A 16,061-nucleotide genomic window follows, 5' to 3' on the forward strand; every position below is an offset into this window, starting at 1 on the left:
ATTATAGAAAAATAACAGAAGGTACGGCCTTTTTCTTGTCTTAACTTTTGTGTATCTTTATCGGAGTTTTACTCGTGTCTCTTTCCATTCAAATTACATATGTACAGGTCGATAAATCCAAACTTTCCAATAAAATAGAAATCTCCAAAAAACGGTGAGCATGGTCTCGCGGAGTCCAATAAGTACAAATCAATTTTTGTGTGGTAATAAACGAAAATACAAACATGTCGTATCTAGAGTCATGGCTATCCAGAGGAACTGACGAACCTCTATTATCAGATTCTGTCTTATCTAGCCAAATAATAATAACAATGTAAATAGTTAACATATTTTAACCCATAAGTAGCAAAAACGATGTTTTTTTTTCTTCTCAAGTTAACATACCACAATACTGATTTCATTTAATTTCTTCTCATGTTTATTTCCACTTCTCATTCTTCTCTAGTTAGGGTTGCTTTTCAGTTTTCTTATTTGAATACAGAAAAAAAAAATTAGTTATCCAAACGTTCACTTTTCAGTAACTCATAACTTTGCTACTATCGGATATATTGATTGCTGTGTCTAATATCTGAGATATTCTGCTGTATACTGTCCTTTAGTACACTGCTCGACAAAATTAGCAGAACGCGTAGAAAACTAGGTTTAACTCGTGCAGCTTGCGATGAAGAGGAACAAGCTTTGATATGGTGGTGTACTATAGAATAACGATGGAATGAGGAGACAGCGAGACGCTTCGGAGAGGTATAAGGGACATTTATAGGGGTTGCATAAGAATGACCAAAAAGGTCACATTACAGAAGTCAATACAAGATGCTCAAAAATATGATAACATGACATTACAACGGCGTATGATCCCCTCCAACGGCTAAACAAGCATGACAGAATCTTATATGGTGTCTATAAGATTCTGTGGCAACAAATCCCATTCTTTCACCATCGCAGATCTTAGCTAACTAAGTGGCCGAGGGGATGGCTGCCGGAGTGCAATGCGATGTTCAAGGGCGTCTCCTACACATGTTCTGATTTAAGTCTATTAATCGTGCTGGCCAAGGCAACCGTTGGATATCTTGAAAAGCGCGTAGGGCTCAAGTAGTGGCTGAATATATTCCGCCGCCACTTGAGCTCTACGTTCAGTGGCGTTTCTATGCATGAAAAGAAAATCTGGGCCAACCTCACCCTTAAAAAGTCACACATAGAATTCGAAGATCTGTTCTCGGTACCTTTGCGCAATTACGGTACTCTTGTCAAAAATATGAAGAAGAGCGCAGCCTTTGATCATTACTCCGCCCCACACGAGAACACCGCCTCCACCGTACGTGTCCTTTTCTCTGATGTTGGAGGGATGGTACCGCATTCCTCGTTCTCTCCAGATGAAATAACGTTTAGGATCTGTTTGTAGACTAAACCAGGACTCATTAGAAAACAGAATTGTACGCCATTTGTGAGGGCTCGAAATCACATGTCCATGGCACCAGTTTCGACGAGCTCTACGGTGATTTGTGGTTAATGGGATTTTATTTATTTTATTTTTTTATTTTTTATTTATTTATTTTTTTTTTTTTTGTACTTTGTTCCGGCCTCCAGGGTTCACCCTATACGCCGCTGTAGCTTCTGAAGGCACTTGGCCTGGCATTCCTGACTCCCATCCCAAGCCACATGGAGGCAGCCAGGTTCTACAACCAAGTGGAGACTCTTATTAAGATGTCAAGATAACTTGAAATCTCAAAGATTGAATGAGTGGAGAAAGGGAAATAGAGAAGTATGGGAAAGGGAGGGGAAGGAAAGAGGACTGACAGTGGGGGAAGAAGGAGACATCCCCGAAAAAAAAAAAAAAAAAGAGTGACTGGTAGACAAACCTCCTGTCTACCAGTTTAGTCTCTGGAAATCACCCCAAAGTTTGTCTTTTAGTTATCTTATAACTAAAAGGCAAACCAATCATTGCCACAACAAAACAGAGGTCAGACCAGAGCAAATTCAAATAAACATCTTTCCAACCAGATACGAACCACACTGGAATGGCCAACACTATCATGGAGCTAAAACAGCAATTTCTACCCATTATACTTATATAGAGAGTTAAGCAGCTCATTTGAATTAGAGGTAAGCCAAAAAAAATGCATCTTTTGTATGGTTATATACAAAATAATTAAAATTTTGCACTCATTTACATCTTAACTTCAATTAAAGAATAATTATATACAATGAAATTACTCTTTTACATTTGGAAGTAGAACCATCATGTAATCTTGGTCTAGATCCAACATAACACAGACCACTACACTACCAACACAATTCCCTTACCATTAAACACATTTACACAACAGCATCATACCCATTATACTTATACGTCAAAGTTAAATAGCTCATCTCAATCAGGGAGCTTAGCAAAAAACACTTCTTTTGTATGGCTATATACCAATTAATTGAAATTTGCACTCATTTACATTTTAACTTCAATTAAAGGATAACTATATACAATAAAATTACGCTTTTGCATTTGGATGTAGAACCGTCATGTAACCTTGGTCTCTACCGCCAACTTAACACATACTACCAACACAGTTCCCTTGCCATTAAACTCCTCGACACAACAGCATCATAACTGTACTAACTACATTGGCAAATTACCATACAAAGTTAACTCTACGCTTACATGGTAACTTCCTAAGAACAACCAGACAGCTGTGTTATAATATAGTCAATTCGAGAACTTCAAGTAACCACAAATTGTACGGATGAAATTCATTCATTCCAATATTTCCCAGTCCTAATCAGTTGACCTATATCAAGGCAACCCAAATATGTTCACGCATACTTTGTCTTCAAACCAAATAAAAACCATTAACAAAACTGTCAGTTTATTATGTCTATCTTTAAGCCTAAGTACAATAACCTAATTCCAGCCTGTTCAACAAGGAACAGAGCTTCAAAAGATCAGTTAGGAAAAGCAAACTCTTACCCATTCCAGAACAAGGTGAAAACGAAAACCACACTAAATTAATAAACTCTAGTGATTTCTACCCAAAGGTCTTTTACATCTTTTAAACACCTTATCTGCAAAACTAGAGAAGACCACATAATTTTCCTTTGTCTCCTCCAAACGAGGTAATTCATCGGCCAGGTAAACATCAGTCAGGACTTGTAATTCAGGACCTGTCTTAGATCTACGTACAAGTTACAATTAAAAACTAAATGTTCTATTGTTTCTGGGACACCACACATACAAAGCGGCGAGGCAGCAAACCCCAAAGCAAACAGTTTGGAGTTCAGATTGCCATGCCCTGAAAGTAGAAATCAGGACACCTTTTTGCTTAGGAAACTCTGACACATTTGGAAAAAATTTAAATGTCGCTCTACCTAAATCAGCAGCCATCAAAGAAGACTGCCAACTATTTATATGTTTTCTCCTAATTCTTTCATTATCTTCCTTGACAGGCATATCCAAATCTATAGCATACTCTCCTAACCTTGCAGGAATAGCCTTCCTACGAAAATACTGTAAATAATGAGAAATGACCTCAGACTGAATAGGACGCCTTCCATTCAAGTACCTGTAGAGCTAGACACAGTTCTGCAGTTCCTAGTTATGATCAGAATAAAAAAGCGCTGAGCCTGAGTAAGATATTTTCTGAGTTATTATTTATCCGGAAACCCCAAGCGCCAGCAGCATAGCAAATAATGGATAAGAAGACATTTTTAATACAACTTTAAAGTGACAGGTTTTATACCCCATACATTCTTAGTGATTCTCATGATCTTTCCAGTCAGTACTTTAAATTTTTTGAACAAGATACCGGACATGAAATGAAGCCGAACCGATCGTCCATGATAATACCAAGATACTTATAATTCCTGACTAATTTAATGGTTTGTTTATTCAATTTTAAGGTAGGAGGCCTATTTAAATTTAAATTTCCCTTAAGAAGCTTTGTTTTATCAATTGACATTTTTAACTTATGAACACACACCCGTTGTCCAAATCCTGTAAAACATTGTTTGCACGTTGTTCTAATTGAGGCCGTGACTCTCTATAAATTAAAACCGCTAAATCGTCAGCACATGCTGACGATTTGGCGGCACATCTCGAAATAACTAGAGATTAAACAATAAATGGGCACAAAGACCCCGGCCTCTCGGAACCTCGACAGGACACTTTGCCACCACATGATATCAAAGGCCCCTTTGAAGTCCATCAATGACTCAGTCAATAAAGAATCAATGACTGGCCCAATAGCGTCAACAGTTGATCTTCCTTTGCAGAACCCAAATTGATTAGCTGCTTGTAAGTTTTTGTCAGTATAATAATTCATGAATCTATAAACTATTAGTTTCTCCAAAACTTTTCCCAAAACATGCAACAACGCTATGGAGCGATAAGATGGTAAAATCGGAGGTTTTTCAACAAAATTTTGAGATTCGCCTGTTTCCAAGGGTTGGGGAACAGACCGTCAATCAAGCAGTAATTTAACAGATTAAAATTTAATTTTGGAACGACAGACCAAACTCTCTTTATTACCACCACCTCAAGAAGGTCCAGACTCGGACATTTATTGTCCTTCAAAGAAGCAACAACCTTGCCAATTTCCTGATTAAAAAATTCCTCTTCTTCCACAAGACCCTCGTATATAAGGTGATCCATTTTCATCTTAAACTGTTCCGAATTTTCTGGAATGGTAACATCTTCACAAATAATCTCGTCCAGGATCACATTCATGGACTCAGTCCATGACAAAGTCTTACAGTCATTAACCATTATGATTGAGAAAATTTCACCAGGATGTAATTTATCAACAGCAATCTTATAAGCCCAAGGCTCCTGCAGAGTTTGTTCAGCTAATTGTTCCCATGAAGATTTTTTTATTTCTATATATCTAGTTGAAGTAAAAACGTCTTGCCATTCTATAGATATCATTCAGACGTTCTACCTCATCTCTGGGAACAATTTCTCCTTTTAGCTCACTGGAAGTTTCTCCTTGCAACACATAAGTCTTTTCTTAAGTTTGTCAATTCCTCACACCACCAAGGTACATGATTCTTCCTCCTCTGTTTCTTCTTAAACGACGCATCACAGACATTTTTGATTAATTCGTGAACCTGTAATGAGGCCGGCAACCGTCCAATTATTTCAATCCGGAAGTCCGGCATCAAACGCCGACCAATCAGCACTCCGGGTCCTATAGCACAGAAAATCAAAAGAATACTCACGGCAGAACAATTCAAACATGTAACAACCTGAAAAGTTATTGAACAATGATCACTAGCAGACCACTCAGGACGGACCTGCCAGCGCCTGATATTTTGCCCAAACGTTAAATTTGTAACAGTCAAGTCTATAAAAGACTGTCCATTGATTGAGTTGAAGGTTGGGGAATGGCCAATTGTATTCCAAAAAGTAAGGTTTTTGGTGATAATAAACTCCGCCAACAATTCACCTTTGGCATCTCAGAAATGGTTCTATTTTCTGGTGATCACTCTCCAAAAGCACCCTCAATACATGCGCAGGCCGAGTGCTTAGAACAAAGTCCTAAGCACTCGGCCTTTCAGTGACTATTAGGCGGGGTTCAGTCACAACCAAGGCCGCCACACTACCACCAGCACCAGAAATATCAGAATCAGATTGAACAACTTTCGAAGCAAGTGGGAAATCCTTTAATATACCTCTATACGAATAAACCTCTTGAAGGGCAAAGATATCAATATTATGTTCACTTATTAATTTGGTCAGATCATTTGAGATCGAAATTGACGGCTGACAATTTAATTGAAACACATTTATACATTCACAAACATGATATCCCTATTTATGGAATTAAAAGTAGTTTGTTCGGGATTTTGTCAACTCCTGTGCTCTTGGGAACTCCGAACAACTGTTGTCGCGGTAAGAATGATCTGCCCTCTTTTTCCGCTGCCTGCAATTTGGACATGCAGCAGGGGAATCCCTATCAGGGAAATCATCAATTTGATGCCCCAATTTGCCACAATGCCCGCAAGTGAAATCACTCTGCAAACAATTGCGGGCCGAATGCAAGTAGTTAAGGCTATTAAAACATCTGGACGCAATTATAAAGTCTTTGACCCCCATGCGAAGTCCAACCAATGTATACTCGGCCTCCACTATTTAACAAAATCTTTCTGATTTTTGCAGGCATCTCAACAACCCAGTGTGAATTCTTCTTAACTCTAGACTTAATTTTAAATCTAACTTTTACAGATTTTCTTAAAGTGATCCTCTAAAATACCTTGTTCACTTAAATTTTTGTCCTAAAGATCTTCAAGAAATTCATTATCCATTACATCCTTATTTACGTTATAAACTATTAATGTTGGATGTAACTTTTTAGGAAGATCAACCTTTAGCTCATGTTCTTTAATTTTTCCAAATCACTACTTGTAGCTGTTTTAATCACAATACCTTTGTCACGTACTTTCCTTATGGCTTTAATTTTTATTTTCTTTAAGTCTTGTTTAAAATCTTTTGTCACTGCCTGTTTTATTTCGTCACTAGCTTTATGCAAACTATCCTCATCTGTACGCACAATTATCACGTGTTTTGATTGGATCCCAGAGGGGATCGCGTCCAAATTACTTTGTATGCGTACACCTGAAGCTGCCACGGAAGCATATGTGGCAGCAGAAGAAGGGGCAGGTAAAGATTTGCATTTGAGTTCTGTTTTAAGTTTGCCATTCTCAATAATTAATTCAAACAACCTATCCATAATGTTCCAAGCTTTACCCACCTCTGCAATCATTGAGGAGGAAACCTTAGTTTCGCTTTTGAGTACAACAAACAAATTATTTTTAACAGTAAAAACAAAATCAAGAGTGGCATCATCATTCAACAAGCCGGAAAGGCCATTTTGGTCATTACCAGAAGTATCTAATCTATCCTGGGCTGATACAAGATTAGGAAACTATTGTTCCAAGATATTTTCAAGCTCCTTAAATGGTTCCTGAAGACCTTTAAACCTAGCCTCCTCGGTTAATGGGATACAAACAACTCGCTTCCTTACGTAGAGTCCACTTGAATTGAGCCTTCTCAACATAGTCCGGTTTAAAATGCTTTTACTTGTGACCGCAGCAATCTCAAAAGACAGTTGAAGACAGAATAGCGTAGGGTTTTGTTTTGCTATTAGGCCAGATAGCGGTATGTTCTGGTTGATGTGGCCCTCGGACGACCTTGGCCAGCTCTTCTTTTAATGATTCATGTCTGCTGAAACTGCTTCCATATTGCCGAGACGACACTGCGTGGCACATTAAGCCAACGTACCACCTGCGACTGCTCGGCTTCAAGTCGTCCAACGGCCCGTCTCTCAAAGAATCATCTAATGGACGATCATTTTCCAACCTGAGTACTGAAGATGTGGCTGTGCCACTGCTGACCCCAAAAATGGGAATGAAGTGATTGGTCGCAAGTAGTGTTTTTATAGGCATGAATAATTTGCTCTGACCGTGTGGTTGTCCCGGGATGAAAACAGAAAATTTATTTATTTATTTTATAACGTCAGGCTCTGTAAGATGGCAGATCTATTTCTATTTGATTCTCGGAATTTGCATGTCAGGATGCCTATTATATCAAATATTTGCCTTCGGCGGCACTGTTCACAAAAAAACATTGTTCTGCTAATTTTGTCGAGCGGTGTATTATCAGAATGTACAAGTGACAGAGAGTAAGAGAAATGTGTTGGTGTAACAACGCAAGAAATCCGTTCTTTTTTGTTACAAGTCCCTTGGGATGCACGTGAGAAACACGTGCATCAGAGAGAATTTATAAGTATTGAAGCCTCCTCCCCCCCCAAGAAGAATTTTCGTCAAGATGAAATATATCTCGCGCTTCGAGCAACTTTTGTAGTATTATTTATTTACAAGAATGTTTCGTACCTTTCATGCAAAGTATGTTTTGCACTAAACTAAGACGCGACCACAGTTTAACACCACAGATTTAAATTATATATGTTTTAAGATCATTAAACAGCAGGCTAATCCGCACAGTCAAATGTAAAAAAGGCGTGAGTTTTTTAATACCTTCAAAAACTGGTGCTGTAGGCCGATTGCCTACGTGTAAATCTGGACCTGCTTAAAAGTGTTATTGAGGCCTTTCACTTACAAAAATATCCGAAATGGTTGCAACGAGTTCTCAAGCAGAGGACTGTCTTGTTAGTAAACTCCCCACCAACGTTTCCGTGAATTTAGTTTAGATTTGTGAATTTCCTTCATAAATTTTAATATTGTTATTCCTAACCTGTGTATAGAACATTTCTCTCGTTGGCGTGTTAGCAGTAAGCGTAATATGGTTATTGCTTTCAGTAAGTACGTCCCTGTCTGCATCTAAAACGAATTTTCACGAAATTTTATATTTAGGCCTTTCAGAATGATTTGTCGACCCACCCCAATTTCATTAAAATCGGACCAATAGAAATTTGGAAATTATTACCTTTTTTTCATATATATCATGTAGGGTACCCAAACACCGTACATTAAATAAATAAATAAATATTCATTTATTGCAAGTATAGCAAGCCCATCACAGCGCATGGTTAGGGGCAGATAAACATTGACAATGATTAGGAATATGAATTTAAAAAGAATTCGCAGAACAGGACATTTGGCTTTCATTTGCAGTTACTGGGTTGGGTGCAGGCTGCTGTTTTTATTTCTCTTCATTTTATCTGAGATCTGACTCCTGTAGGCTGGAGAGTTGGGTAACCTGTTGCAATCAATGTTGTGATGATTTATAAGGTGAAGGGATGCATTGGGGAACATTCTGTCCATTTTTTTTGAGCCTGGAGAGGTTGGATTTGAATCGTTGGGTTCTTGAATTTTCCCTGTTGGGGGCAGCTATTATATTGGCTAAGTTTGGTGAATTGCATGCAGAAGTAATTAGCTTTGCAAGAAGCATCACTCCAGACTCGTTGATCATCTGTCGCAGAGGTTTTGTTTTTAAGTTTTCATAAAGCTGTTGCCTGGATATTGCATGGGGAAAACGAAGCTTACTATTGAGCCATCTAAGAACCCAATATTCTAGGGCAAGGAATTTCTTGACGGTTACTTGAGGAGCACCATACCAGATTTCGGAAGCATAGGACAGAATGGGGAAGATGCATCTTTGAACTTTCTTAATGACTGTTTTTCTGTCTTGAATGATTAATGGCTTGATTAACATTTGAGGCATTTAAGGAGAGATTTTTATCAAAAACAACTCCAAGGTCTTTGTGAGCGTAAACATTTGGGATTGAGACAACTGCAAGTTTTATTTCTGTGGTTGGGTTGTTTCTGAAGGGAATAAGTAATTTGAGCAGATTTGCTCGCATTTATATTCAGATTGAGATCTTTCAGGTACTTGATGATTTCACAAATCTGTGAATTCGCATCATTGATAACTTTGCGAATATCCTCACTGGCTTTGGAGATTATAAATAACTTTAAATCATCGGCATATGCCAGTAGATTTGGATTTTCTTGTAGAAGTGGTTGAAGAGATGCTGAAAATATAGTACTGGAGAGAACGGCTCCTTGAGGAATGCCTGTTGAGGTTGTGACGAGAATATTGTCAGTACTAGTGGGGAAGAGGAGAAGTCTGCGATTTAGGCTGTATTAAAGATAGGAAATAATCATTGTGTCAACGAGAAAATGATTTTTTAGTGTTTCAAAAGCTTTTTTGAGATCTATGTTTTCAAAAGCACCTTGGATATCTAAGTAAAATACATCGCATTGTGCCTTATCTTGAAACGCAGTTTGGATGCGTACAATGGTGTCAGCTAGGCTAGTTGTTGTGGAGCGCCCTCTAGGACCAAAATGCATATTGAGAGGTACATTAGCAAAGATTGCATGTTGAAGATATGGGAGCATGATTTTTTTCAATAAGTTTAGTATTGACGAAATAGCAATTGGTTGATGGCCGGGATGGTTATTTCTGCAAGCTTTTTTTAGGAATCAACTTAATCCCGAAGGTTTTCCATTCTCTTGGAAGGAATGGCTGGGAAAGGCACCTGGAAATGATATGCACTAACGAATCAATGATGTATTGCGCTGGACAATCTAATAATAAAACCAGGATGCAGTCAGGGCCTGCACTACTATCAGGGCGTAATTAGTTAACTGCACGCTGAACTGTATTCTTGTTCACAAGTTGGTTAATTAGCAGGGCTTGACCGGGAGACATATAACGTTGCACGCTGTCTTCTTGTTCATAGGAATTAAATTCTCTAAATCTGTTTTGTATACCTTCAATGCAAATGTCAGAATTGCTTGTTTCCATATTGCAGCTTATCCATTCAAAAACTAGTTCATGCTGTAAGGTAGCTGTTGTTTTTGTAGAAAGTGCTCTTTTATTGTGCTTTAGCGTTGACATAACAATTTTTGTATGACTGAATTTTTTTTTAGTTGAAATAAAGCTCTGCTCTTTTTATATTTCATGTGTGCTGATGAAGTGCAGTATTTCTTCCACTTTTTGTGGTATTTTTGCTTACTTTTAAAGTATGGTTTAAGGTGGGATTTGAACCAAGGTTTGGAGTGAGAAGATATTCTAACAAGTTTGGATGCCGACTCTGTTTTCAGTTGATTCAGCCATTTTATAAGAAGAAAGGTGGCGTCCTGTATAGAAATATTTTTAAGGGAATCCCATGGGTAGTATTTTAAGAGCTGTAAAAACTTTTCTTTCTGAAGGAATTTAATTGATGATATTTTTTTAGTGTTTTTCAAAGGTGGGCGAGGATTCCCGCAGCAAATTGGTGTTTACAGTTCTATACTTTTGTGGTCAGATTTAAATGTAATGTTGCTGCTAAGTTTTTCATGCAGTGGAAAGAGTATACAAAATTAAGCGTAGTTGAAGCGCTGGATATTATGTTTGTTGCGCTGATACTTAACCAAAATGTTTATGTTGTAAATTCTTCTAGATTTTAAATATAAGAAATTATGTCTACATTTCCAATTTCAAAGGCACAATATACAAACTGTAATTTAGCAATAATAGAGATCTGAAGGAGAACAAAGTTTTTACAGATCAAAGGAGAGATCTGTAAAAACTTTGTAATAAACTTGTAAAACAGTTATAAAATATAAAATCACTGTAACATTGAAATAGTAAAAGTTTCAAAAGAAGTTTCACTTAACTTCCGCTATGCTTGTTCGGCACACACAATTTTTTTTTTTTTTTTTAAAGTTGACTCTAGAAAGTGAAAAGAGTTGGCTTTCGCTAACAATTTCTTTTTACCCCTAATCTATGTAACCAGATAAATTAATAATTATAATTCGTGTTGTACACCTGTCGCATCGACAGAGCATTGTATGTGCTTTTATGGGCATGGCAAAATAGAGATTCCGCTTCCCAAACCAAGTTTCAGATCATTGGGATTTGCTTTTGCTCCAGATGGCCTGGTAATTATGATATGTATCTTCTTTTTTTTTTTTTTGTCTCGAGATCTGTACTGTACCGTGTTCCTTTTTTGTCTTCGGGTGTCACAGAGAATAGGGGGGATATTACAAATTCATAACAATCGTAGCATACAAACAATACATCTCTCTTTTAAAGACATCCATTCCATACCGTGGCAGGACTGTCACATGAGCAACATTTGTTATCCTCTGTCGGGAAGGACCACTAAGTCCCTTGAGAAAGGCGATTTTTTATAATTAGTGATTGTATGGAGGAAAATAACTTTCTGCCTAGTTATGCACAAATTGATTATGCACGGGATTTGAGATTCAGCATTGGTTAGAATCTGCAGCATCAAACTGAAATGGTATAGCTAGGGGTCTTTATTAGACGTATTAGAACCTAGTCCATATTGCGCCCTATATATATATGGTCGATATGTCTGTAAATTGTGTGTTCTGTGGTCGATTTTTTATTTGTTGGACGAAAAACCAGATTTCCTGGAGAAAAAAACCGTGCTACTCTCGCCTGAGACCGATTAACTCAACTACGTTGTGAAAAATGGCACATAAATTCCTCGAATCATGCACGGAGTTCTAACTCGGGTCTTTTCCACCCGTTGGGGGAAGAAGGTGTTCTATTAACTGTGCTACTCACGAGGGCAGAATTGTCATAGAGTCAACGGAAGAGTATATAAACTTTGACTCTGCATAAGTTGGAGAATCGCATAATTCGCACTAATGGGATTTAGTCGGTAGTAAAGTGTTCGTGGGGGATAGGATAGACACATTCTTTGGATTTGTTTCCTCTTTTTTTAATTAAATCTCCTCTCGTATCTTTCTGTGATACGTTTACATATATCTATGAAGTTAATAATAATGTATTAATTCAAGCAATGGAGTCATTAACTTGCCAACATTTCTGGCTTTAGTTATATTAAACCTGATAATCTCATAGCCTGCCATTTCTGCAAACCGAAATATTTCTCTTGATAAGGATTTCACTCATCACCTTACAGATTATGTGTGTTCTGAGATCGGTCTTTTTGTTTGTGGAAATAAAATGACACGATGATTACGAGCTATACACCACAGTCTGAGACTGGCTAACCGCCTCAGCCTAAATAGGCCTGGAAAGTTCCCCACACCATCAACGAGATTCCAACCGTGACCTTTCCAAATGGGATATGCTGAGCTGCGTGCTCGTTCCAAAACAAATTGAGCATTAGAATCCACATACCTACAATAAAAAAAAAACGGTCTGTTGCTAAATGTGCGAGCATCCTGTGGTTGGTTGTTCCTCTTTATCATGCGCGGCTGTCTCCGAGAGCGAATGAGAATCTTTAATTTCATCAAATGAGGCAAATATACAATTTGAAAACAGTAATATAGCGATCGTGTGAATGTCGTAAGAAACAGAAACACCACCCGAGACTGCTGTTAAATAATTCTTAAATAATTTCACGGGATCAAAGTTAAAATCGATTGATTTTTTCTTAAACTGTCAAAAAAACTGAAGACTAATTTACGTCATTTCTTTAGCAGACCGGAAGATAAAAATCTGCAAGCATCGCAAAGATCGATTAAACGCTCTCAAAAAAAAAAAAAAAAAAAAAAAATCAGTAATTATCTAATTGGCCCAAAGCTGGTCTGTCGCCATTTTCTTTCTGCTCTCCAATGATCTTAATCCGAAAGAACTACACCACTTTTCAAATATGTCATAAATTTACTTCATTTTAAGGCAAAGGAACTTAAAAAAAATTTCGCTGGACACACGTTAATGTTAGATAAGAAAACAGGTTCCTCTCGATTTCTTATCTAACTCGTTTCTTGGGTGAACTCGAGGTTCACCCATGAAACGAGTTCGGTCAATTTGAAGACGTCATAGAAGATAAGGCAAATTTCGCAGCTTCAGCTTTCCAGAGATCTCTGTCTGGAACATTTTGTGCTATTGTAGTAGAGCTTTAGGAGCATCAGCAACTAAGGCCATATTACATAATATATATATACATATAATATCTCTTAATTGCGTGTGTTCTGTGGTCGATAAATCTTAGTTTGCTTGAGAGAAATCTTAGTTATCCTGAGATCGACCGACTCAGCCACGTTGTGAAAAAGGTCCGTAAAAATTCCTCAAATCATTGAGTCTTATGAAAAAGCCAGGAAGACCACGTATTTGATAAAGATCTTCAAATAGGTGATCATACTGTATTGGGAAAACTGTCCCAAGAGTTGTCAAAATTCAACCAACAAGTTTGGTAACTTACAATTATCGCCCTCGCGAATAGCACAGTAGATATAATCACTGTCCTCCACCCCACTGGGTGGAAAATGCCAGGATTTGAATCAGGTCAATGACGAGAGGAATTTTTATGGGCTTTTTTTTCTACAAATTGTCAAGGTTAGTCGGTCACATGGTTTTACTATCCTGGAACTCGTGTTTTTCGTCCAGTAAACAGACAAATGGAAAATACAGAATATACTGGTATCTCATAGCTGTAGTTGCCTTGACGCTTTAGACATGCACACACACACTGGTTTGTAAGGCTTGCTTCCGCAGGCAATGCACGAATAGGCACATAAGGCCTTAGTAGCCCTTTGCCAATAAACATAAATACAATCGTTTGTCCAATTATCACTGTACGCATAGCGTTGCTTCCACCAGTCCCTTCTAGGGATGAGTAGCCATCCACAAACGTTTCGTGAAGAATGCACAACGATGGATGCAATAGGGTCATTCTCGAAACGACTGCTGTTTTATAGATAAATGTGATAAATATTCAACTCTGCTAATCACGATTTAGCACTTAAATTATACGCTTGGGAAGTAAGAGATCCTCTGTTAGAACGGGAAGCACCATCTACATTTGTTTGCATTGAAATGGACGTTCCTCTGTATCTTTTATGGACGCCTTGTTGTTCAATCTCTACGTAAATTATTTGGCTCATTTTAAAATAAAGCGTATGTAAAATAAAATAGTGAAAAGGTGTAGGGGAATGTGGGAGGGAGAGAGAAATTATCAAAGTGTTTGCTTCAGAGAAAAATACTTTAATATTATAACAAAGTACGTAATATTTATCAATTCAGATGACATTTTAATTAATAATGTACCGCAGAAAAGTTACTTATAATATAAATTTAAACCGTAAGTTACATAATTTTCACACGTGCTGTATACAATGGTAACAAACTGTTCAATGTATTTGGATTGTAATATCAATTACCTTCTCCCTGTGTCAGTCGTATTCAAATTATTCAGTTAACTCCAAACCTATCTGAAATGATTAACTCATTTTTTCCTCGCTATTTAACTCTGTTTCTGATCTTGTCCTTATATCACAAAAGTGAAAACTCCCAATAAGATCATTCGATATATGCGAGTCGATTATGTGCCCCAAAGTCTGAAAATTTAAGAATGAAGTATGTTCCTGTTCAGAAATTATTTTTTGCTAAACAAAATTAACTATTTTTTCAGGCCTGGAACAGAGATTGCCTTGAAGGAATCCCATCCCAAGAACCAGCACTCAACTCACAACATTCCAAAGTCCAAGATTTGTGCTCAGAAAGTGGAGAGTGACAATGCCACTGTGAAACAGGTCAGTTTGTGCCAGAAGCGAATAAGTTTAATGCGAACTTGTTCACGAATAACACGAGTGGATTCAATTAGATGATTCAAATGAAAATGCGAAGTCGCTATAATTTAAAGCACATGCAGAAATTAATGAAACCCTTGTGGTGCACTGTTTCCTTCTGCCAATTTACTGCCAATGCTCAGCTCCATCCACTGGCTTCATCCGTAAACAGATACTGTCAAAGACGATGGATTCATTGCAGTCACATGCATGTAGGCCAAGATGCAGGCTGAGGTTTTTTTTTTATATGTTTATCGTAGACTGACGTTCTAAAGCAAAACATATACTCGTATAAGTCAAAGGCGAGTTCTGACGGTGAATAAATTTCAACCAACATCAAAAGCCAATCTCATGCCTCTCATTTTACGGAGTGCATGATAATTAATCAATTTGAAGCATTATGGTATCGTCCATACTCGCTAGATTTCGCATCAAGGGATTGCCACCTTTTGAGGCTACCGAAAAAGGCCACCTCCTGGAATGAAGAGAACGTATAGATGATTTATAGATGGTACAGCGGTGTATAGATGACAAACCAAATATATTCTTCTCTTTAGGAATACCTTCCTTCGTTTTGTCCTTCACGATGGGCATAAAAAGTAATGAGGACTACGATGGACTGAAATTTATCTCATTTACTGTGAAACTTAAAAAGTTTTTGCATAACTTTTGCAGTTTTCATTTGAATCACTCTGCTATAAATGCATAGAAATGCTCAGCCAGTAAGGAAATCGTGACAAATAATAGTTAGATGCGCACTCTTTTCTGTGTTACAAGATCGAGTCTGTTGATCGATTGGTCGCTTTCCAGCCATTTGATGCCATTCTCTTCAGATCATCTTTACTTTGTCTTATACAACGTTGTGTTGGAAGGCATAAGGGGCGCTCCCCCTTCCATAATATTACCACGATGCACGACATGGAACACATTCAAGAAGTAAGCATTCTACAGACATTCTCCAAACATGCCTATCAGAGTGAACGTGTAGCGTGACCATCGCGACATCGGACCGATCATGAAAATCGGCGCTGTGCATATATTTTTATTTTAGTCAACAC

General features: G+C 37.7%; 1 protein-coding gene across 1 annotated transcript in view; it reads left to right on the forward strand.

Annotated features, from left to right (window-relative positions):
• LOC150080800 (QRFP-like peptide receptor) overlaps nt 1-16,061 on the forward strand; it is a 106,689-nt gene that overhangs the window by 82,866 nt on the left and 7,762 nt on the right. The window contains exon 6 of the mRNA XM_090380607.1: nt 14,847-14,967. Coding sequence (XP_090236733.1) covers nt 14,847-14,967 — 121 coding nt within the window. The remainder of the gene's footprint in view (nt 1-14,846; nt 14,968-16,061) is intronic.

Source organism: Mastigoproctus giganteus, chromosome 9 (genome assembly GCF_048544385.1).
Source record: "Mastigoproctus giganteus isolate SK-2022 chromosome 9, ASM4854438v1, whole genome shotgun sequence".
NCBI classification, from domain to species: Eukaryota; Metazoa; Arthropoda; class Arachnida; order Uropygi; family Thelyphonidae; genus Mastigoproctus; species Mastigoproctus giganteus.